Consider the following 26,264-nt stretch of genomic DNA (forward strand, 5'->3'; position numbering starts at 1 on the left):
GCTGTGGCTCAAGGGGCAGAGTGCTAGCCTTGAGCAAAAAGTTTCCAAGGAAAGTGACTAGGCCCTGAGTTCGAGCACCAGGACTGGCAAAAAAAATAATAATTAGAAAGAAAAAGTCACTTATAGCAATCTGTGGGACTTGAAGTCAAAGCCTGGCACTGTCCCTGAATTTTTATGCTCAAGGCTAGTATTCTACCAGTGCATCCACTCCTTTCACTTCTAGTATTTGGGGTTAATTGTAAAAAAAAAAAAAAAAAGAAAGAAAGAAAAAAAGTGGTTAACTGGAAATGTGGCTTAGAACTGTGATCCTTGGAGCTCAGATTCCTGAGTAGATAGGAAAATCAGTGTAAGACATCAGCACCCAGTTCCCTTCCCTTTTTCTTTCCCTCCCTCCCTCTTTTCTCTTCCTTCCTTCCTTCCTTCCTTCCTTCCTTGATCTTTGCATGATAGAGATGTTTGGTAATTATTAGGTCTGGGGGGGAAGGGTTCTCTCCTCCCCTATCAACCTCCCTTTCTTTCTTTTATCTCTCTCTGTTTCTTTGTTTCTCTTTCTTGATCTTTTTCCTCCCTCTCCCTTTTTTCCTTTCTTTTCCTTTTGTTCCTTCCTTCCATACTCCCACTCTCTCTTCTTCTTCCCTTATATTCTGCCTACTTTTAATTTTATTTCGTTTTCACTGTCTCTCTTTTCTTCTTCTGTGCTCTATTGTTATCAAGTTTCTCTTCTTTTCCCTTCTTTTCCTCTGTCATATGTGGAAAATTAAAAAAAAAAAACCTTCAAATATTTGTCTAGTATTGTGGAGGGTTTTGTTTTGTTTTGCGGTTGTTTTGTTTTTGTCTTTGTGTTGAGAGGCAAACAGAACTGTCTTTCAGAAGTCATTTTACAAGGTACTTCCCAGAGCCTTGACTGGAGAGGCCTTGTCCTTACTTTTCAATTTCACTGGAACAAATGAACAAATAAGCTGGTGAAGAGAGATGTATTTGGGGGGATTGACAGCCATGAGGCTTCAAATGCTTGCTTTTCCTGCTCAGTAGATTTACTGGCAGCTGTGAGAACATGTGTGCATAGGTGTTCTCTATAGCTATGAAGAAAATCAACTCATGTCCAGGTGCCCATTTTTCATGCATATAACCCTGGATATTCAGAAGGCTGAAATCTAAAGGATTGAGGTCCAGAAGACTCCATCTCCAAAGCAAAAAGCATGGTGGAGGTGTGACTAAAGTGATAGAGCACTTACTAAGCAGCTAAACAACAATCAAGCTGAGTAAGAAATACACATGTGGGGGGTGTGGGGCGGGGATCCCACATATAAGGAAACTGGTTAAATAAAAGTGGAGCAGGACTTTGTGCCACCGTCACAAAGGCACAATAGCTATGCCCATGTGATCATATAAAATGGTGTTTCTAGTGATGAACTCCAAGAAATGGAAACAAGAGGATTGAGGGTTGTTTTTTTTCTTTTTTATTGTTCTTGTAAAGGTGATGTACAGAGGGGTTATAGTCATGTGAGTCAGGTGCTGAGTACTTTTCTTTTTGAGCAGAGTCATCTCTTGCTTATTTTCTCTCAGTTTTTCTCTCCCACGTCCCCCTACACGTTGCAGAGCTCATTTTTAACTTAGTGAGTGTCACTGCTGCATCTGTTCACCTTGGTCTCACCTTTCTGTGCTCCCCCAACCCTCCCTGAAACAAACCTTACACACATGACCGAAAACAACAAAAGAGAAAAGACAAAACAACAAAAAACAGAACCCCAAAGTAAAATAATCAAAAACCTCTTGTCAAAATTTCTTAGAATTCAGTTCAATAAACATCATTTTATGCAATTATTTGTACGGCTTTGTGATTCTGTCCTAACAATATCCTCCTTCGGTCTCCCTGTGTGGCTGTCTAGAGTCCTGTATAAGTTATCATGTCTAAGCATATTTTTTTCTTTTACCATCCAGTATGTTTGCTGTAGACTTATAGGCACATTCTAGTTAGAACAAATGAGGGGAACCATGCAATCTAAGTTTCTTTGAGCCTGGCTTCTTTTCATTTAATTTTTTTCCAAGTCTGTCCATTTCCTTATGAATGGTACAATACCATTCTTTCTGATGGAGGAGTAGAATTGCATGCATATATACATATATGCAATATATATGCATGTATATTCATAATTATATACATAATTATATGTCTATATATATAGACATATAATTTTTTGCTCCATTCATCCATAGAAGGGCATCTGGGTTGATTCCATACCTTGGCTAAGGTTCACGATAGTACAATGAACATGTTTGTGCTGGATGCTTTAGTAGGGCCATATTTGTGGTCTAGTGGATAAATGCACAGAAATGGTGCCAGAGTGGTCGAACAAGGTTTATGTTTTGTTTTGTTTTATTTTGATTTTTCCTTTGTCACAGTTTTTGTTTTCGATTTTCTATTTGTTTCTGTTTTCATTTTCCCTGTGTCACTGTTTTTGTTTTCTATAGTGTTTGTTTCAATTGTAAATTATTTTTTCTGTTTTGTGAGGGGTAAGAAGGGAGGAGAGAAATGATGGGACAAAGGGTGATAGACACCGCAGTGATACTCACTAGACTCTATGTTGAAGATGAACTCTACAATTTACAGAGGGGGGAGCAGAAGGGAAAAACTGGGAGAAAATGAGGGAAGAGATGACACTGTTCAGAAAGAAATGTGTTCATTACCTGACTCATGTAATTATAACCCTTCTGTACAGTATCTTTACAATAACAATAAAAAATGGCATCCTGCACAGCTTCCAGAAATGGAAATAGATTGATATCCAACTTTAAAGATAGTTTGATTTCTTTGTGCTGAGTGGCTCACAAAGCTGTTTTCCAGATGTTATATAATTGACTTCTCTGGGCCTTCACTGAAGAGGACTTGTTCCTATATAAATTTTGCTTTAAGCACCTAGTCAACAGCTGACACAAAATGAGAACAAAAAATAAACCAGGATTAAAGGAAGATTAAAATGTATCATTTAATGACAGAAGTGGTTGTGAAAGCTCATGCTTCTGCCATTATTAATCCTTAAAATATTTAGAAAATGTTTGTAATAAAAATAATAAAACATCTTTCTTCTTTTTTTTGGGGGGGTGTGAATTCAACTCAGAATATTAAACTTGCTAGGCTCCCACTGTGCCATTAAGCCACACCCCTGTTCCATTGCTTTATAGATGTTCTTTCTAGATAGGATCTCAAGCCATCATCCAAAAGACCTTGGGCTGAGATCTTCGTATCTCTGACTTCTGACTGGCCGAGATTACAGGATTCACTATCACATTCTACTAGGATCTATTCATTTTCTTAGAACCAATTGTGCTTTTGCTAGGGTCATACATTTCTAGAGTTTCTCTCCTAGCCTTGTTTTCAATAAAAGAGTTATAATACGAAATAATGATTACCAAACTTCTCTGTCATGCTCTCTACCCCCATTCTATAGTAATCAATACTGATTAAAATTCCATTTAGTTATTTCCTTTAACATGCAGTTTTGTTCATTTATTGCAAAGCAATACCTTTTTTATTCAAAAAAGTAAGCTATTTGAAAATAAAGTCACTGTGTAAACAATTTGCCATTCAACAAATCAGAAGTTCAATGCATCTCAATCAATATCACCCCTTCCATCCTCCTCCTCATCCTTCCCAACCCTTCAATTTTCCTACTTTTATAGGATATATGCCTTGAATATTATAACTATACTCTCCCCTTCCTCTTTTCCTTTGTCTATCCTCTCCCTTTCTCTACTTTTCAAGATAAATGGGGGGAGAGTGGGAGGGAAATGGGGACCATGTCATGAGAAAGAGTATCAGTGTTTGTGAAGTTATGCACCTTTTATCTGGTGAATATAATGTAACCCTTCTATTAATCACAATAAAAATAATTGAGTTTTTAATATAAACATTTATCTAACTTAATTATAATGCATTAGGATTTTTAAAGGCAATTATGTTCACTAAAGATTTGTGAAATAATCAGCTAAATAAGTAAGCAAGCAAACACAGGAATGATTTTGTCTTAATTCTATCATAGTTTAATTTTACAGTGAGTTTATTGTTGCTATTATTATTATTACTATAAATTATCCTTAAGTGTACAAAGGAGTTTCAATTCAACATGTCAACTTATGAGTGTAGTGTATCTTGGGCAGGATCACCCCTTCTAGAGTTATTTTATTCATCAAAGAATGTGACTTGATTCACACATATATTTTTACAATTGATTTCAGGTTCTTACTGATCTTACATTAGAGATAATGACTTATCTAGAGATAGTGACTTATCTCACATTAGAGGTATTGTTCTACTTTCCTTACCCTGGAAGATTTCTTCACAGAGTTGTCCCATCTTCTCACTCGTATAACAAACTGCATGTTCAACATCGTCATGATCCCGCTGAAGGTTTGGTTGATTTTGGGAGTCAGAATTTCAAAGTATTCTTCAAAGCTTGGCTTTCCTTGCAAGTCCCTCTTGTTGAGGAGCCTTCTGATACCATTTCCAAGTTGAAGGATGGTCAGGTCTCGGTCAAACATGAAATGGAACGGGAACGTCTTACAGAAGAGTGATGTGGGGATCACCAGTGAGGACTGGGGTTTGCCTGGAGACAGGGATGGCTTGATGCTTTTCACATGAACAGAGTACAGCAAATAGGGCTGGTTGACAAATTCCGTGCAGTCGCTTCGAAAACAAGGAGGCAGGAGAGACACATCTACTTCACTTTCATACAATATGTGGGCAGCAGCCTTAATGATGCCTGGGAGAATCAGGGATGTGATTCTCTTGGGGAAGAAATAATACACATTTAAGAACTCATCATCTTTATCCAGGCAGAGGATGGAAGCATCTTCTAGCCTGCCCCTCTTCTCGGCATCTTGGCAGTGGCTGCCCTGCTTCAGAAGAGTGCTGAAGCTGTTCAGAAAGTCCTTCAGGGTGCCCCCCACCACACCCAGAATGTGCTGGTCTTCCTCATAACACAGCTTGAAGAGCTCTTCTCCCAGAGATGCTTTGATGATTTCTACCGGAACTCCTAGAAGGAAGAGCACACCCTCACACATGAAACACCTCAGCTGGGAGCAACGTGCCTCGCCTGCTCTCAGTTGTGTTAGTGGCTTATTAGACTCATTATTTATTATAAGTAGAGTTCCAAGCCAAACTCAATACCAATATTTTGAAGTTATCCACCTAGACAAGCCGCTAAACTTCTGAGTAAAGATGCTTAGGCAATTGCATTTTGTGTATGCCAGCATAAGGCTTTGAACCCGGGACATCTCATTCTTATTTGGCTTTCTTGTTAGTGGCTGGCACTCTCCCACATTTCTAGCCCATTATTTTTGCAGGCTAACAGCATTTCTGCTCAGGTGAGCTTTGAAACATGATTCATTGGGTCTCCGATTCCTGAGTGTGCGATCCCTGGGTCTCAAAATCCTGAGTAGCTAGGATTACAGGGATGAGCTACCAGCATCCAACAAACTACAGTTAATTTTTTTATTTTTTTGCCAGTCCTGGGCATGAGCTCAGGGCCTGAGCACCGTCCTTGGACTTTCTCAAAGCTAGAGCTCTACCACTTGAGTTTCAGCACCACTTCTGCCTTTTTTTCTGTGTATGTGGTGCCAAGGAATCGAACCCGGGTCTTCGTGCATGCTAGGCAAGCACTCTACCACTAGGCCAAACTCCAGGCCCATACACAGTTAATTTTTAAAGATGATTAACACACTGCTTTCTTTTACTATCTTTCCTAAACTTTGACTATCAAAGAATACTTAAAATTCCAGAATTAAGTCCTATGCTTTCTGTTGCCATTCTGTTAACAAAGGAAACAATACATCTTCATGTGGCATCTCTCTTATCAGAGCCTGGAGGGATCTGTTTCACTTACTGGAATCAATTTAAAATCAATACTGTCAAAACCCAATTGTGTTTAGAGTTGATTATCAAGTTTGAGACAGTTTTCTGAGTAAAATGGGGTTCTTGTTATTTCCCATTCTGTATGAATATTGGCTTAAATGTAGTATTTACATTATACAGCTTCTCCTCCCCCCACCTTGGAATTGAACTCATGATCTTGAGCTTGCTAATCAACAACCCCTTTTTCTCATTGATCAATTTAAGGTAGAGTCTTGCTTTATGCCTGGGACAGCTAGGCTGCAACCCTCCTACTTGTGCTTCCTCATGCTATTAGACAGGACAGGAGTGCAATTGTTTCTAGCTACCATGCTCGTCCTTGTAGCCGAGATAGGTGCACGCTACCACACCCATCCACTGGATGAAAAGGAATCTCTCAGACATTTATACAGGGCTGGCATAGAACTGAAATCTCAGATCTCTGCTTCCCATGTAGTTGGGATTACAAGCTTGGGCCACTGCTCTTGACTCCAAACTTCTTTTTCTCTTTACACTCTGGATACACATTTTTCACTATAAGATAGAGGAAAATAATACAATCCTCAATGGTAGTATTGTAATATGTGGAGACAGGAGTATTTCATATAAATTAGCCATTGTTACCGTTATAGTACTTTTCTTTTTGTCAAATAGTTGGGCTTGATCTCAGGGTCCTGGACACTGTTCCTTAGCTTCTTCACTCAAGAATGTTATTCTACCAGGTGAGCCACAACTCCATTTCTGGCATTTTAGTTAATTCAAGGTAAAAGTCTCACAAATTTTCCTGCCAAAGCTAATATAAAAATACAACCCTTAGATTTCAGCCTCCTGACCACCTCAGAGTTCAGAAATGAGCCCAAAATACCTGATTAGTTGTAATTCTTAGCACAGGGTACTTTCAAAAGCATGTTTCTGCTTGGTCCTTCTACCCAGACATTTAAAGAGTGGGCACAGAAAAGTCATTCACCGATTTGTTTTTCTCTCAAGGTAATTATTAATGTGAGAACACTGCTAATCATTTTTCCCATGGTTGTGTTCAACCTTTCAAAATCATCTTTTATCTTGTTGAGCAGAATTTTTCATATCTGAATGAGGAACACTTAGCTCAACACCAAAGCCTGTGAATGTCTGACAGATACCCATTCAGGCTTAGCCACTTCTTAGCAAATAAACAATGATTCAAAGAGGAAATGTTTGAGGTCCCACAAAAACATGTAGTATAAAAATGAGGTTTCTCTTTACATTACCATAATATATATGTTGAACACTTCATACTGGCAGTCACTAACAAGTAAATAGGAATATTTTTGGAGAACATTAGTTCTACAGGCATGAGACATATTTTCTAACCACACATACTTATAAAATTGAATTACCTGCTGCCATTGCTTGTTCGGTAATTGTTTTTTCAAAATCTTCTCTTTCCAAGGGTTTCCTGGAAATAATCCAATAGTTTCCATTGTAAATTGATAAAGAAATACTAATAAGTCAGCTCATATCTATATAGCAATGATGTTAGGTAGTTTTGTAGAGGCAAATCTCGACCAGCAGTTATAAAGGAAAGACACAGGATTTGTTCAATCTAAATCAATGTGGAAAAAATCAAATAGACAAGAAACAATGTATAGTCATCATCAGAAATGCATTCATGCCTTAGTTTTACTTTACTTAAACTACATGGAAACAATCCTCTTCTAGGTAGAAATAGCTCCTTTGTAAAGTACTTATCTCACTGGTTGAGGCCCAGGGTTCTATTTCCAGCATCAATATTTTTTCAAGAAACCAAAATAGAACATGACAAGAAATCTCCAAATCCTAAGTGTTTTCCGATCATCCAATTAAGAAAAGGTCTGCATAATGTAATTTACCTTACAAGTCAAATTAAAAACACACTTTTTTTCTCTAAATCAAATATAGTAATTTTGCTTTTTAAAGAATTTAGGACTTTAAGCCAGATGCCAGTGGCTCACACCTGTAATCTTAGGTACCCAGGAGGCTGAGATCTGAGGATTGAAGTTCAAAACCAGCCCAGGCACAAAAGTCCTTGTGACTCCTATCTCCAATTAATCACCAGAAATTTGGAAGTGGTGCTATGGCTCAAGTGGTAAAGTGCTAGCCTTCAGCTAAGAGCTCAGAGACAGGGTCCAGGCCCAGAGTTCAAGCCCCATGATGACAAATAAAATAAATAAAAATTTGGGAGTTTATATTTACCTATCAGATATCACTTGCCTTCAGCTTTTATCTTTAGTTTTGTGTAAAAATATTAATAGTGAAAGAAATACGTTCTTTAATAAATCACTGAGCTTGTTTTCATAGCCTGGAAAATGGCAATGGGATGCAATATATTTTGACTGACAGGTTTCAACCATTTAAACTGAACAAGATGAAGAACCAATTTTGCCTATTTTTTATTAATGATAACTGATAATTACCCTATTTTCCAGAGTATCCAAGTCTATTAAAAGTCATCTAACGTACTCTTTGTCATGTAATTTGTCATTGATAAACTATACTCATAGTAAGGATTCATGTAAATTTTCAAAATTTTAGTAAAATGTGATACATGCTAAATTTCATAAGAAAGTATTTTCAGAAAGAAAAATTGTTCAGCAGACTGTTTTATCACATAAAGGTATTATGTTTATAGTTATATAAAACACTAGGCATATAAATATATATTCTGTAAGGGGGCTGAAGATAATTAAATGATATTTTATCCAGTTTAGAATTCAGAGATCCTCAGATCCTTTGTGAGATATTTACCCATATTAATACATTTTAGAGGGTTTTTTTTTTCTTTCATTTAAGCAACTGCTATTCTTTTGGAGGAACAAATTCTTTACTCTAAGGCTGCCATTTTCCTATATCCATGATAGAAAGCAGAGCTTAGTAAGTTCTTCTGAACAGCAGAGTAGAGAGCAAACTTGCCCAGTTTCTTGTCCTTGCCTTTAGAAAACACAGGAATGTGTGAACACGTGTGTGAACAGTAAATGTTTGTATCTCTCTCTCTCTCTCTCTCTCTCTCTCTCTCTCTCTCTCTCTCTCTCTCTCACACACACACACACACACACACACACACACACACACACACACGTATGCGTATGAACACGTAATAAGGTTACTCAATAATTCTAAAAAATATAAGAAGCTATCTGATCAACCAGATACTGGAGAGATATATAGCAGTGGGTACTGAAAGAGTTAAATGAGTAGGGAAGACCTCAATTTGTTAACCAAGGACGATGTTTAATATATTGTTTTAGCAATTGTTGTTTGTTTGCTTTCCAAGTCCCAGAAACTAATATGCAGCACACAGAGGGGCTGTAAGCTTTCAGCAGTGGCTGAGCTGCCAACCAGCTAAGGAAATGCATAGTGATATCCAGATCCAAACAAAGAGCAATGCAGTCTCCCTCCCCCTCAGCCCCTCTCTCTTTCTCTCTCTCACACATACACTGTAATACTAAATAACCAGTACTATCTACTCCTTCAGAAATGAGGAAATGGCAGGAATTCCATGAGCACCGCCCCCCCCTCCACCCGAACTCCCAAAGTGATTTGTTTTTGACATTCCTTTTAAGAACTACACACTGAGAACATCCTTACTGCATATCAGTCTGTAACTGTGGGAACATTCCAGAACACATAAAGGTCTGAGAATAAATGTTGAGTGAACTGTCTGCCAAGGACAGGAGCAGTAGCCCAGCAAGAGTGACTTGAGGCTATCTTATCAGCCTGGCTGAGAAATAAGGTCAGAGGGATCTGGAAGGCTTTCACTATCAGTCCCATAAGCAAAGCTCCTGTCAGACTTTAATTCACACTCCCTCCTTCTGGCCATGACCCCTTCTTAGACTGGTCCTACTGCTTGCACGTCTGGGACCAGTTTGTCAGCAAGGAAAATCCAGCACAGATAATCTCCATGGCAGATTATTTACTTATGAATAGAAGCCAGTTATAAAATACACCCATTCTCGGTAGTTACTTCCAACCCTACCCTTCCCTCAATTTGTCTAGGGAGACGAACAAAAGGATGACATTGATCAAGATGTACTGTACCCACAAATTGGCATGTTGAATTGGAACCTTTTTGTATAATTATTTGAATATAATGCTTAACAAAAATTGAAATTTAATATGGAAAAAAACCAGTAAAATACAGGAATGGTGGCAAAGATGTGCAATTTTCTACTGCTGTAGTCTATAGATTTGAATGCAAATATGTAGTCTATCATTCAGAAATTAATTATTTTTGCAATTTTAGGAAACTGAGTTATGTCGTTAGCCAATCAAGTTGTCCATTATCGAACAGTAAAAGTGCCAAATTATATTGGAAAAATTAACCATACAATCAGATCTTTTTAAATTATCATTTTACATGAAGTCTCTTTAGAAACCCTTTTAGAGGAAAATTTAAAACTGTAAAAATTAGTAGTCCCAGAGTCTTCCTCTCTCATCCCTTTTTCCTGACCAGGTAGCTGAAAGCTCCCCATATAGAGGTGTGGGTGTTAGAATAGAGTGCCTGCTGGCACTTTCCTTAGATTCTGGTAATATTCTTCAGACAAGAAATAAGTTCTGACACGGGGGGGATTCATGCCTTGTCAGCTGATGAATAGTGTAGACCTCACCCCACAGTAGGGAAGAACAGGATCATTTACATACATACTCAACATTAATGAAAATACACTATATTCAGAGGAGAATTCCAGTGGTGTGACCTCACTAAACAACTAATTTACATAACAAAATGAATTTCAGGAAGCTGGAACATATCTTGTTGAGGAAGTGGGGCTTTGATCTGTTTTTTTTTAAATCAATATTGGTTATGAAAATGGTGGTGAACTCATCCAACTAAAGTGATTTAACTTACCTGCTTTCTTTTATTTTATGCTTTGCCAATGTTCTCTGGAGGGCAAGGTTGAGCTGTTCAAACTGGAAATGAAATAGAAATGTTTTAACCATTTGCCACTGTGATAACTGGCAAGATGATATGTTAGAAATGAACTTTACAATTTGGGATAGAACTGAGGGGAGGGAGGGAATGGGGGGGGAAAAATGGGGGAGGGGGTAACAATGTTTAACAAGAAATGTACTCTCTACCTTATTTATGTAACTGTAACCCCTCTGTGCATTATCTTGACAACAAAATTAAATTTAAAGCCAGGTACAGTGGCTCATGCCTGTAATCCCAGCTACTCAGGAGGCTGAGATCTGAGGATCATGGTTCAAAGCCAACCGGGGCACAAAAGGACCTGAGACTCTTATCTCCAATTAACCTCTCGAAAACAGAAGTGGGAACGAGGCTGAAGAGGTAGGGCGGTAGCCTTGAGCTGAAGAGCTCAGGGACAGTGCCCAGGCCCAGCGTTCAAGCCCCATGACCCATAAAAGAAAAAAAAATATTTGGTTATTTGAAATTGGATAGGGAAGGGGGGAAAACAAGATGAGGGGTGGAGGTGTGGGGGAGGGAAATGGGGACCAAGACATGAGAAAGGGTATCAAGGTATGTGAAGTAATGAATCTTCTATCTGGTGAATATAATGTAAACCTTCTATTAATTACAATAAAAATATATGAAAAAAATAAAATAAAATGTTCTGGAAGAGACTGCAATCCCAGGAAAGAAAGATCATTTAAATATACAGGGTAGAACTTTTTTTTTTCCTGGCCCTTAGGAAGAAAGAGAAAAAGTGCATTTGCCAAAGGAGGAAAGAAAGGCACATGAAAGACATGTCCCCATGTGACAGTGGATTCTGGGCCTGTCCTAATGGAATATGTAAAGACAAAGGGCAGAAAAGCTGACAGGCTAGGAACAAGATAAGAAAGACATGTTTCTTAGCAGGTTTTCACATCAAGGAAAAGAACAGAATTTACCTGATAAATCAATAGAAGAGGCTTATCAGTCAGGAAGTATGAAAAAGAAATAAATTCAACTACTTGGCAAAGTTGTTTTGGCATTTTTAATATAGAGCCTGAGTATAACCCAAACTTCATAACATTGCTACCTCTTCTTATTTCTCTCCATGAAAGTAGAAGCTCCTATATGACAGAAAGTACCTTATATGGCCACTACCTGAAACAACTACTTAGAAGAAATGTCCATACATAATGAGTGAATGATAAAATAAACAAACTTATCTATGTTGGCTTTTCAAAGCCTTGAAGGCTTAATCCGCAATTGTTTAATCAAAAAAAGTATTGTATAATCAGACCTATAGATGTTACTTTCTTAACTGGCTTAATAACTAATCGCTTCCAAAGAAAACTACTTAAGAATTCCATTTTTTGCATGACTTGCTGTTCTGATCAGAATCTTTCATTTTTCTGTTGTCAGGAATCAAATTCAGGACCTTCCTTGTATTTGCTAGGCAAGTAAGCACTCTATCCCTAGTTATACAACCATCAGAAACATATGATGGGGAAGCCAAGAAAACTATGAACAAAATGAGAATACAAGTAAAGGGATACAATCATAAAAATGACCCAAACAGAAATTCTGCAGTGGAAAAAATAATTGAACTGAACTAAAAAGTCAACAATAAGTTTTAAATACAGACTTCCTTAAATGGAAGAATTAGTGAACTAAAGCTCAGGGACAGTATCCAGGCCCAGAGTTCATGTCCCACAACCGACTAAAACAAAAAATTGTCAAGCAATATACAATGTACTTTAGAACTGAAGGAAGAAGTCTGGCAGAAAATACTCCTTTTTCCTCAACGAATACTTACCTTTAAATAATAGCTAAGAGCTAACATTAATAACTCACAACTGCTGAACACTTGGGCTCCTGCAAGAACTGATTGAAACTCCAGGAGGAAGGTGAGTTCTTATTTTCATAATACAAAGGAGAGAAGTGAGGCTAATACAAAAAAAGCAGCATTGCCCAAAATTAAGTAGTTTCTCTGAGCACGAGACACTTTTGAAAGAATTCATAATATTAATCATTTCAAGGCTGAATGCAATGCAGAGTAACAGTTTTTGAAATTGCTTTCATGTATTCCAAAGAAATATTCTGTACTTGTTATACTCCTACAAGTTAGAAAGCAAGTGTTCCCAAAGCATTTTTTTTTTCTTTGCCAGTCTTGGGCTTGAGCTCAGGGCCTGAGCACTGTCCTTGGACTTTCTCAAGGCTAGAGCTCTACCACTTGAGCCTCAGCACCACTTCCAATTTTTTTCTATGTATGTGGTACCGAGGAATCGAACCCGGGTCTTTGTGCATGCTAGGCAAGCACTTTAACCACTAGGCCAAACTCCCGGCCCCAAAGCATTTTCTTTAGAAAAGCATTTTGTTGTCACCAATATCTCAAATGGGCAGGTACTCACTCCTGGGAAAATCAGTTTGCAAATACTCTCGGCCAGTGTGTGAAGATAGACACGGCTCCGGCTCGTCTTTCTTTGAGGCAGACTCCCCTGTGGACTCTTCTCAGGGACGTCCTGGCAGATGGGTGAAGCTGTCTTGCAGCTTTCTGAGCTTCCGGCCATCTTCTCTGCTGGCTCCTGAGGAAGCTGACCAGGGGCCAGCAGGGAGAAGGGACATTCTCCTGTGATCTTGAGGTCCTTGAGCTTTGTGCAGAACATGATGCCGCGCTGGTGCTCGATGTGGTGTTCTGGTTTCCTCGAGAACAGCTGTTGTCTGGAGTGGGGCTGGCAGCTGCTACCAGTTCAAGATCACAGGGCACCCAGATGTCTACAGACCGCAGAATGAGAGCAGAAAGAGGAGTGACTTTTTACAACGTGACAACGTGACTTTTTACCTTTATGAAGATGAAAATACAGTTGCAAAAAGACAGAGAGCATACAGTCCTATGTCATTTTCATGTGGAAGAAAATTCTGCTCCAAGTGGCTATTTCCAGAACTGCTAGTAAAGAGCATCATGTGCACACTTTCCACTGTACTGTCAGAGTAAAGGCAGAGTACTGCCTTTAGTATTCCTCCTACATTTTCAGATAAAATACATTCACTAAGATGTCTTAGCCCAAACTGTGGATTCTACTTGGCCCATTAGGCATCACCAGAATAAAAACCAGGACAGAGCCAAGCTTAAGTTTACATTTTCTAGTGCTAATTCCCCTATAAGCCACTATCCTGTCCTTATCAACCATAGAATAGCAGAAATCATTGTGTCCTAGAAATACTTGAAGGAAATATACATATGGAGTGGTGCTAAAGAATATTCTCTCAGATGTGAAACTGCCTTAGATAGAAAAAATAAAAATAAACAAAGCAATGAAAGTGTCTCAACCAGGCACAATGCTCACATCTGTAATCCCAACTACTGGGGTGGCACAGATTGTGATTTGAGTTAAACTAGCCAGAATGTTGTACATGCCCATAGTCCAGTGATCTGAGAAATAGAGATGAATCATCACAGTCTGAAGAGGGGAAAATAAACGCACAAAATTGCCTAAACAGTAACAAAGCGGAAAGGGCTAGAGGTGTGGCTCAAGTGGTAAACTGCATACTAGGTAGCACAAAGCCCCAAGTTCAAACTCAGAGAGCAAACACACACACACATGCGTGCGTGCACACACACACACACACACACACACACACACACAGTGTTTTACTATAAATGGTAAAGTAATTTGAAAATGCTACTATAAAAGTTAATTGTTTTTCAAAGAACATCTGAAGGAATACATCCCAGAATTTCTTGGATCTGTATATACAAGCACGCAAGCACGCACTGAAATCAGATACTCTGCATGTTTTCCCTACACAGTCAGTCTGTGTTGATGTCAAGGTTATAAATCCTCATAGTTCACATCCCATTTATTGCTAATTGTCATTGGAACTGTCTGATGTGAATTCAGCTCATCAACAATACTAATTAATAATTATGATTGACTGGAACCATCAATTATTTCCTACTCTTGGAAAAATTCAAAAACAAAAACCCACTGCCAAAAGCAACAATGAAAACAAAGACAAAAAATGCACAAATGAGCTCTATAGCATCTGCATCTATGATTTGTTTCCTCTGTGGCTGATATAGAACTAGGCAGTCTAGCTGTGCACTCAGTCCTCACAGATAACATCTGACACCGGTCATCTTCACTCTAAATGGCCTGAGCCTCAAAAGCTCATAATTTTAGCCTCGTGCATTGGCTCATGACTGTAATCCTAGCTACTCAGGAGGCTGAGTTCTGAGGATCATGGTTCAAAGCCAGGCTGGATACTAAAGAATGTGAGACTCTTATCTCTAATTAACCACTAGAAAATTGGAAGTGGCAATGTGGCTAAAGAGGTAGGACTGTACCCTTGAGCTGAAGAGCTCAGGGACAGCACCCAGGCCCAGAGTTCAAGTCCCACAACAGACCAAAAAAAAAAGAAAAAAGGAAAAATTCATCATTTTCTCCAACCCTGTTTATTTAAAGAGAAGGAATTAATTAACTTTGAAAATATGGATTGCAAATTGATATTGAAGTTAATCAAGATATAAAACTCCTACTCATTGGCTGGTAGAATTTTAGTTTCGGACTTAGTGGTTTGTCATAACATGGTTTATGATCTATCCTACTGTTAATATTCACTTTTGATTTCACTGAATTTTCATCTTAGTACTCAATTTCAATATTAGGTACTTAGATGTACATTTTTTAATGCTTGTTTTTGGGCTTGTAACTCTTGGCCCAGCTGTTGTGCCTGAGGTTTTTTTTTACTAAAAGCTAGCCGTCTAATACTTGAGCCACAGCTCAACTTCTAGCTTTTTGGTAGTTAATTAGATAAGTCTCATGGACTTTCCTTTCTGAGCTGGCTTTAAATCACAATCCTCAGATTTCTGCCTCCTGAAGTTAAGATTATGGGCATGAGTCACTGCTGCCTAGCTTCAATGTTTTAATTCTTATCTCCTATTCAGTATGGCTACAGCTATCTATAACTGAAAGTCATGCTCAGTCATCCTTAAGGCAGGATGGAAAGATAGATATAATACCATTATTTTCTTTTCTCCGCTCCCTAGTAGCTGTAACACATTCTCAATAGGTTCAGCAGTTGGTTGCAAATTATCTAATCAATGCATTGACTAATCAGGTTAGAAGAACAGATGATTTCTTTTCTTTTCTTCTTTTATTTTATGGATCATGGGCTTGAACTCTGGACCTGGGCCTTGTCCCTGAGCTCCACCATTGAGCTACCACCCTACCCCTGAAGCCACAGCCCCACTTCCCAGTTTCTGGTGATTAATTGGAGATAAGTGTCTCATGGTCTTTTGTGTCTGGGCTGGCTTTGAACCACGATCCTCAGATCTCAGCCTCCTGAGTAGCTAGGATTATAAGCATGAGCTACAGCACCCAGCCAGATGATTTATTTTCTAACTGAAGCAGGTAAGTTCAAAAATGGGCGTATCAAGGGACATGGAGGTATAGACCACAGGCAGAAGTTGCCAGATGGTCTATTACTTAAAGTTACGCCCAAATCTGTTATTATCCATAATTCAGGCATCTTCACGAAGACATAAAGCAGTATTGATATATTCATGAACTAGAAGTGCTTTCTTCCTGTTTCCCTCACAGCCCACTCACTGGCCCAAGGGTCATAAGGTACCACGGCAAATGGGGATGTCGATTCTCAAAGACCTGAAGATCTATGACTTTCACCTCAGTTTCTTTGGAGGTTCAATTCAGAAAAACTCTATGTCTCAGTGTTCACTACCTGTCACTCCTTAGTAAATTCAGCTCTGATTCCTAGTTTAAATCCATAATCAGACTTTACTTTTTGTAAAGAACTGTGGTTATTTTCAGTATTGAAGGACGCGCGCCTTGATCACCACGACTCAGTTCTACTATTGCAGAAGGAAGACAGTAATATTCCATATAAGGACAAATGGGCATGTATATATTCTAACCAAACCTTATCTGCCAAAGCAGGCTGTGAATTGAGCCTATGTTTGCCAGTGCTTGGATGTATAAAGCTGCATAAATTTGGCAAAACATTTTAGTCCAAATGTAATTTTGACTCTGAGTCAGTTACTCAGTATCTTAGCTGCCCTTTCCTCCTGTCTCCAAAAATAGCCTTCTATGTGGATCCAGCTGCAGTGTTTGGGGCTTTCTTTGTTTTTGTTTTGGTTGCTGGGGTTGCATGCTACACCACCAGCCATAGATCCAGTTTTATAGAACTTGAAATTAATCAAAAGTGTAGTAGATAATCTTAAATAATTTGTATAGAATATATACAGTATATAATTGCATAATGTGTTAGGTATTATGGGTCATATAAGATAATGCATATCAGGTTAGACTATAGAATGCATGCTCTATTATATATACTACTATTTTATATTAGTATGAAGAAGAAAAACTACATGTAACTGATCGTCATAGTTTCTATTATCCTAAAATATAAAAATTAATAACAGGGCTGGGGAGTTTAGCCTAATGGTAGAGTGCTTGCCTAGCATGCACGAAGACCCAAGTTTGATTCCTTGGTAGCACATACATAGAAAAAAGCCAGAAGTGGTACTGAGGCTCAAGTGGTAGAGCTCTGGCCTTGAGAAAGTCTAAGGACAGTGCTCAAGCCCAGGACTGGCAAAAAATATATAAAAACAGAAAAGGCTACTCAAAAACATAAAAGAAGATTGAGAAAAATTATCAGTTTGATTGGACAGATTCCTAAAATTAACTAGTACAGTTATTTTTTTGCTTGGTCATGAGGCCTGAACTCTGGTCCTGAGCGCTATCCTTGTGCTTTTCAGCCCAAGGCTAGCACTCTAGCACTTGAGCCATAGCATCACTACCAGTTTTCTGGTGATTAATTGGAGGTAAGATTCTCATGGACTTTTGTGCCTGGGTTGGTTTTGAACTATGATCTTCAGACCTCATCCTCCTGAGTACCTAAGATTAAACGCATGAGCACCAGCATTCAGCTGCTAATACATTTTATTTAGTATTGGACATAGAGATTTGTCATAATTCTGTTTATGATAAATCTTACTATTAAACTTCATCTTCCATTTTGGGTTCCAACCCTGGTAACTCAGTCTCAAGGATTTAGTTCTTATCTCCTACCGATCTGGCTACAGCTCTTTATAGCTGACCAGTCAAATTTCTTTAGATTCCCCTTTTCCTCCCATATGACACACTGCTCTAATTCTCAGAAATGTACTTAACATTGCTTCTTATACATTCCTTCTTAGTAACTTGCAAACAATGGAAAACAAGTGGTGCTTCATTAAATAAGTGTTTAGCCTCATCAAGTCTTATCTGTATACCCAGGGAACTGCCATTCTTCACCTGCTGCTGGTGACACTGTACCAGGAACTGGGTACCTCCATGGCTACCCTAGTTTGTCTTGGGTTCCCATCAAGCCTACCCACATTCTCACTTCTCAAATACTTTGATCAGTTGATGAAATCAATGCAAAGCTGGTGTTAGAAGTAGGTAACGTGTTGAAGAAAAGACAAATAAATAACAAATCTAGTGACCAGGCATTGGCGCGCAGTGAGATAATAGTTCACAGAAATCTGGACAGGTGCATGGTGTCCCACAGTTGATAACTGAATAGCCCCAAGCATGCTGAATGCTCTCTCCATTTAGAAAGTGAATGACTAACTTTTCTCTAGAGAGGACAATGCCCCAGCCATCTTATATGAACCAGATAAATCATTGTTCAGGTAAGGACCCTCACCCTCATTTAAACTGTGAGATTTATTTAAGCACCAACAGCGTATTTACTATATCTGATCCTGTCATAAAGACCTGAGTTTAAAGACTGCTTAGGTACTCTGTGACAATAAATATCTATCTCTTTTACTACAGAAGCACTTATGAAGCATATTTCAAAATTCAAAGTGGGGGCCATGAGTTTGGCCTAGTGGTAGAGTGCTTGTCTAGCATGCACGAAGACCTGGGTTCAATTCCTCAGTGCCACATACATAGAAAAAAGCCAGAAGTGATGTTGTGGCTCAAGTGGTAGAGCTCTTGCTTTGAGAAAGTCCAAGGACAGTGCTCAGGCCCTGAGCTCAAGCCCAGGACTGGCAATCAATCAATCAATCAATCAATCAATCAATCTAAAAAAATTCTAAGTTGTCTGAATGGGATGGGAAAAATAAATACTAAGTGTCCATCTGAAGAGTAAATAGTTCTAACCAAAGTCCAATGTCTGACAGACTGGATAATCAATGCCTATCAGAGCTAAATGTTTTCATGTAAAATGCCAAAGAGTTTTAATACTAGCCAGAAGACTAGAAAATTAAAAACTCATTGCCTTGGTAAGAGTAAAATTTGCAAACCCCAGCAGAAATTTTTACAGCCATTTTCATTAATTAAAGAAATAAAGAAAGCAGCTAAATTTTCAGTTAGACTAGAAAACTAGGATTTTCTGCCTTAAAAATAATGAAAATGCATCAAGGGTCAGTCCTGGTGAGATTGAAGCCTAGTAAACCCAGCTGCTCAGAACACAAGATATTGGGATGATTGTGGTTTGAGTTCGGCCTGTGTAAAAAGTTAGTGAATTCTATCTCAATCAATGCTGATGCAAGCCTGTGATCTCATTTATTATTATGGTTGAGGCAGGAATATTGTTGTTCAGACCTGCCTCACACAAAAGGCAACCTCTTATCCAGAAAATAACTAAAGTAAGTAAGAAATGAGGCATAGATCAAGTGGTAGAGTGCCTGCCTTACAAGTATGAGACCCTGATTTAAAATCTTAGTACCACTAAAAAAGAAAATATATATAGTGAAAAAAACCTAGCCTCGGGGCCGGGAGTTTGGCCTAGTGGTTAAAGTGCTTGCCTAGCATGCATGAAGACCCGGGTTCGATTCCTCGGTACCACATACATAGAAAAAAGCCGGAAGTGGTGCTGAGGCTCAAGTGGTAGAGCTCTAGCCTTGAGAAAGTCCAAGGACAGTGCTCAGGCCCTGAGCTCAAGCCCAGGACTGGCAAAAAAAAAAAAAAAAAAAAAACCTAGCCTCTGAAAGGTATTTGTTTTCATTTTTTCTGTAGGAAAACAAAATAAAGTAGGAAGACTTCAGAATCCTTGGTACATCTTCCCCTTTTAGCCAAGCTGTTAAAGGCGTAAACTTAAACTACTTTTGTGGAAAAGCACTGAGTCCTTCCTTGGACCGATAAATTGACTGAAAGCAGCATAAACACTAGACATCCCAGCTTCTGGTTTGTCTCTGGGTCCTTTGTCCTGGGCCATTCTCTCCCGCATTCACTCTACAGCCCTACTGGAACACTAGGAGAATCAGATACCTGGCAAAAGTGTAACAGACTCCCAGCCCCCTGACCAGCCCTGAGACAGTGGATACTTGGAACACCTCTGCTACCACATCTGGATGCAGGAACACACCTGTGACTGACACTATTAATGCTTACCTTTTGCCCTCTGCCACTGATTCTTTGATCATTCAAACCTATACGAATACCTGCACCCTGAGGATGGCTGCTCGTGCCATGTGAATTATAGATCTCATTTCTCCACCCTTTACCATGTCTCTTTACTTAGCATACAGGGGAGAGTCGTCGCTGGATGTGACATGTGGAACTCCTAGACTTTAGGCTTGGGGTCTAAGTCTCACTGTCATTTCTTTACTGTCACTTCTTGAGAGATCAAGCCTTTGTTTCTTAATATCAGATTGATTCCAAAGTCTACAGCTATCCAGCTTTTTCTCCCAGCATGTAACTTAAGCTTCTTTGTTAAATTTAATGAGGCCTAGATATCAAAGCTCAAAAACCTTTTGAACTTTTCATGTTCAAATCTCTTTTCATTTGTGTTTTTCCTTTTCTAATTGGACTCTCATTGACTCTTTGGTATTACTGGTTCATCCTCTTTATTTATTCTCTTCCACAAATATTTGCAGATATCCTTCTATGTGCTAGATATTCTCTAGATAAAGGGACAGAATGATGTGTGAAAGGCAGCCCCATATCCTGCTCTCGTGGAACTGGGGGTCCCATCTAAACTAAATATGTAAAATCAGTCCCAAATATGAGATGTATTCAAGAAAAAGTACATAGTACCCTAGAAATGCAAACCAGGGATTCAAACCTAGTCTGAGCTAAGCCAGATGACTGACGTAACTTTGTCATCTAAGGATGAAATTAATTCTAGAGTAGGTGGTAAAGGGTGTCTGGGAGAACTAAGTAGGAGTGGTAAGATAAATAACCAGACCTGAGGGTGCTGAAAGCATGTTGAGCAAGCTAAAACTATCTTATGGGCTACTAACTGACTAAACAGAAACAAGGATTGAATAGATACTGCACAGCTGAAGCACTATTGAAGATGTAGAAGGAAAAACAGATCGAACTTGGGCAGATGGCAGAGCTGGTTGGAGAGGAAATGGGAACTGGTGAAAAATGGAACAACTTGGGCTCTGGTGACTCACGCCTGCAATCTTAGCTACTCAGGACACTGATATCTGAGAATCAGGGTTCAAAACCAGCTTGGGCACAAAAGTCCTGAGACTCTTAACTCCAATTAACCCCCAGAAAACCAGAAGTGATACTGTGACTTAAAGTGGTAGAACACTAGCCTTGAGCTGAAGAACTCAGGTACAGAGCCCAGGTACTGTTTTCAAACCCCACAACCGACTCCCCCCCAAAAAAAAAGAAAAAAGAAAGAAAAGTGCCAAATGTGTGTATCCACTAGAGAGGGAATCCAGAGGCCTTGGTGAAGGAATAGCCATGAGGCTTAGAGGTTGCATTCCTGTAACATCACCCTCAATACCACAGCCAAAGAAAAACTCTGGGACCCATAAGGAGCCATCAAAATAGCAAGTAAAACATTTCCCACGACTTGGTTTATTCGATCATTACAAAACCCAGATGTTGAGGTTTTGATATTATATAAACCTTGTGGGAGTTGGAGCAATTCAATTCTGTAAAAATCTTTCCCACACATGTCTACAATCTCAATCCCAGTACTCAGAGCATAGAAACAGGAAGAACTGGAGTTCAAAGCGAGCCTATACCACATAGTGGTGAGACACTATTTCAAGAAAAGCGAAAGAAAGGGGAAAAAAAGGAACAGAAACTTTTATTTGGAAAGTTATTTCTCCTACTTCTACAAAAGCTAAAACATAGGAGAAATCTATACAAATTAGTAGCAAAAATAACCAGTCAGGGAACTGAGGCTATACATCTTGCAGATAGGATAAAATGATAAAACAAATCTCATCTAACAACAAAATTGGGGACAGAGGACTACCAATAAATGAGGAGGTAAAAAAGACTTAAGAATGTTAAGAATGAGGGAATAGCTGGCCATAATTTATGCCTGTAATCCAGGCTACTCAGAAGTCTGAGATCTGAGGATCACAGCTCAAAGCCAGCTAGGCAGGAAAGTCTGTAAGTCTCTTATCTCCAATTAACTACTCAGAAAAAAACAGAAGTAATGTTGTGGCTCAAGTGGTAGAGTGCTAGTCTTGAACACAAAGGGAGGTTCAGGGAGAGTGACCAGACCTTGAGTTCAAGCCCTAGGACTAATAAAAATAATGGTTTGCTTTTTTTTTTTTTTGCCAGGCCTGGGGCTTGAACTTAGGGCTTGAGCATTATCCCTGAGCTTTTTTTTGTTCAAGGCTAGTACTCTACCATCTGAGCCACAGCACCACTTCTGGCTTTTTCTGTGTACGTGGCACTGAGGAATAGAACCTGAGGCTTCATCCAGGCTAGGCGAGCACTCTGTCACCAAGCCACGTTCCCAGCCCTTGCACAATGCTTTATAACTAATGAAAGAACAAAATCCTTGAGAATATAAATACTGAGTGCATGAATGTTTAAAACTTTTTCGTGTGATAATAACTAAAGTTATTTCATTAGCATATAACTAAAAATTCTTGAAATTGAGTAATATTACTACTTGTGGTGGGTCTTGTTGCCTAGGAAGAAACAGGATAATCTTCTCAAGATTTCATTCCTGAAAAGTACAGAATAATTCTCTGAAGATCTTCCCTAGAATTGCCTTACCATGGCCACTTAAAATATCCTGCTATAATGCTATCCACTCAGGGGCTGAATTCTGAGAATGTTGATTAGAAGCCAAGCTCACAAAGAAAACCAGAGACTTATTTCCAATTAGTCAACAAAACAAAAAGCTGGAAGTAGAGGTGTGGCTCAAATAGCGTACAAGGCACCAGTCTGAGTGGAAAACATGAAGCCCTGCATAAATCTGAGTACATGGACTAAAACAAAATGAAACAGGCTAATTATCATAAAATGGGATAAAAGAGAAATATAGCGATGCTTATTACTTTAAAAAACACAATTTTATGGGGAGATTTTAATTTTACTTATGAATTAACTGTGTACATCTACAGCATGAACCGGCTCAGATACATCTGTCAATATGGAATGCTTTGAGAGTAAAGGTCTGCTGGATTCCCCAGTCCCGTGCTCTTTCTCTTAGCTCAAAGTGACCAGAGCTCCCATATTGAAGCATATGTTGCATGTTTTTGTTTTTTAAACTATTTCCTAAAGAACTTGATACCTTCAATTCATTTCTTAAGTCAAGGTCTGTAATTACTGCATGGCAGTTTTCATTAAAATTAAATATATTTTAACTGACCTTATGTAAGTTTTAGAATTGGTATTGCTTTTATTAGTATTCCGAGGTACTCGAAGGTTTCACCTAACACATTTCTGCCTGTTAGACATTTTACTTGTAGGGCATAGTTTTATTGGGTGTGTACCATGTCATGTCACAAATTCTTCTACCCTCCACAATGTTGTATTGAGATCTGAAAGTTGGAAAAAGTCTGACTAAGCTCCCTGGCAAAACATTACATAAGATCGCATTTCCCTCACATTTGATTGTAATCTAGATGATGTAGCCCTATGTGGCTTTTAAAATACAAACAAATCTTTATCATTAAGCAACTGGGATGACTGGCACATTTCATTGAAATGATTTAATGAAATAAATGGTTACAGGTAATTGTAACTTTTTAAACTTTCATTCAGTCAAGAAGGCAGATATTATACTATTTACATCTTTTTAAATGTGTTTTATCATATGACACATATATACATATACAAACATAAAGACACATGCATAAATACAACTGCATGCATCATACATACACTTGGATATATGCATTTGTTTTCTCCCTTTTTTTTTGATAGTACTCTTTTATGTGCCTGGATGCGGCCATTTAAAGGATCTGTGCATGTGTCTCATGAAAGCTGGAAATTGGGATGAGACTCTGGGTCAGACTCTATGACTTGGAGTCTCAGGGTCTGTGGAAGGTGGTGCCAGGCCCAATTGTGGCCCAAGGCAGTGGAGCTATGTGGTAGTTAGAGCTCAGTCTGAAGGTCTGGATGCCTTCTGTCAAGTCCTAGGTCTGGCGCCACAGTCAAGGTCTTCACTAACCTATGTCTCAATTCTCTCCACCTGGGAAATGAAAACACTAGTGCAACAATCACATAAAAGTGTTACAAGATTAAACAAAGCAATAAATGAAAGGCACTTGAAAAATGCTGGCGCCAAGTACATGAGGAACACAATGTGACCCTTCCCATTAGGCCACTACTTCATCTCGGTGTTGGACAAGTTGTAGAACTTTGGTGAGTTTTTTATCTTTCCACTGGATAAGTGGGCCTAAGTAAGAAATTAGAGAAAATATATGTGCAAGTGTCTAGCCTTGATTGGCATCCATGGATCCACAATTGTTTTAGTCACTTTTTAAAAATGTATTTTATTTATTTGATTTCGTAGTACTGAGGTTCTGCCCTCTTATTTTGGCACTTGTTAGGCTCATGCTCCTATTCTAAAGCCACACCTACAGTCCTGGTGTTTCTTGGTATTTCTAAGATAGGGTTTCTCTTCCTGCCTAGGAGAGATTCAACTATGTTAGACTTCCTGGGTTGGCCTCAAGTTGCAATCCTCCCGTTCTCAGTCTCCAAAGTAGGTAAAACATTACAGGTATGAGCTACTATTGCTCAACTTCAGATCAACAAATTAGCATGAGAAAAGGAGCCACTTTTAAGCTTCACAAAGACATGATATCTCGTTTACTAGATATGTGGGAAAATTATAACAGAGATAACCAATTATCAATGGTATATAACTTTTGATCACATCCAATCCTTACTTTGAGCACATACAACCAAGTATACATGCCACCACATTCTACCTGACAGCCATGTTAATACATGTTATTAAATGTATTCTATTTTCTCAAGAAGATAGAATACCTATAACTACATAATTTATCATCTACCAAAACCTATTTAAGGAATATGTACCAAGTAATTGGTATCCTACAAATCTGGAAAACTTGAATGAATACCAAAAGTAATATTCATATGGATAGTCACAACTCCTCATATTAAATGTAGAGCTGGAAATTCTATTTTGATTTTATCCCGTATAATATTCTTAAATAATACATTAAAAATTCATTTAATAAGGCCTCAGTACATAAAACCGATGGATCATGCTTAATTTTCAAACCTTTATCTGTTCATAAAACTAAAAACATGAAATCATGAAAATCTTATGACACTGAAATACAGTTTTCTATAAATCCAATGTGGAAATTATATATACATGTATATGTATATATATGTAATAATATTGACTAAGCTTAAACAAAAACTCAGTGATAAGACTGAAAAATGATTACTTTTATTATGCACAGAATCTCATGTCTAACCATTGCTTCTCTAAGTCCTCCTTTCAGTATCCATTATCAATTTAGTGTTTTCTCCTTTATATACTTACTTCTTGAAGATTGACTATTTTCTAGAAAGGTTGAGATGATAGGCAGGAGGACATGACATTGATTAGCATGTTCATTTCTGCATATTTGTAAAATCATCCAATATTCAATAGGACCAGGAAGGAAATACTGGGATCCCTGACAAAGTGGGAGTCAATTAGAGTTAATAAGCAGACCTGTGACACTCTTGAATTAATCTTTGAGAAGTAACATCATCTCAAGGCCAGTTGATTCTTGATAGGAAGGCAGAAGTGGCAGTCCAAACTACAAAGTCAGTAGTTTAAAATAAATAAACAATGAACCAAATTATCTGGGCTCTAACTTGTTCTACTTGAAACAGAAGTTCTAGAGTAAGAGAAAATGGTGACACCCATGCTTCTTCTAATCTAGACTTTGGAAGTTTTCTGCAGTGGATAATAAAAAAGGTACCATAAATGAATATAGCTATGAAATAAGCATTTTTTCACTATTAGAAACAACTTTAGTAAACTTGATTAAGAATTAATTAATCGGGGGTGGGGGTTGGGGGGAGGGTAATGGGGACCAAGACATGTGAGAGGGTATCAATGTATATGAATTAATGCACCTTCTATATGGCAAATAGTATGTAACCCTTTTATTAATTACAATAAAAATATTAAAAAAAGAATTAATTAATCATGAAGGACAAGCCTGGCAACAGAGAGTAGCAAGGACAGAAACCAAGAGGGACAAGTTAAAAATGT

At 38.4% G+C, this 26,264-nt stretch overlaps 1 protein-coding gene across 1 annotated transcript in view; it reads right to left on the reverse strand.

Annotated features, from left to right (window-relative positions):
* Gucy1a1 (guanylate cyclase 1 soluble subunit alpha 1) overlaps positions 1–13,493 on the reverse strand; it is a 30,680-nt gene extending 17,187 nt beyond the window's left edge. Inside the window, exons 1-4 of the mRNA XM_090343210.1 lie at positions 13,202–13,493; positions 10,752–10,813; positions 7,264–7,322; positions 4,324–5,033 (exon numbers count right to left, since the gene is read on the reverse strand). Coding sequence (XP_090199336.1) covers positions 4,324–5,033; positions 7,264–7,322; positions 10,752–10,813; positions 13,202–13,456 — 1,086 coding nt within the window. The 5' untranslated portion in view covers positions 13,457–13,493. The remainder of the gene's footprint in view (positions 1–4,323; positions 5,034–7,263; positions 7,323–10,751; positions 10,814–13,201) is intronic.
* Positions 13,494–26,264: the final 12,771 nt, after the last annotated feature.

The sequence above is a fragment of the Megascapheus bottae genome, chromosome 13, assembly GCF_031878675.1.
Source record: "Megascapheus bottae isolate mThoBot1 chromosome 13, mThoBot2.hap1, whole genome shotgun sequence".
NCBI lineage: Eukaryota > Metazoa > Chordata > Mammalia > Rodentia > Geomyidae > Megascapheus > Megascapheus bottae.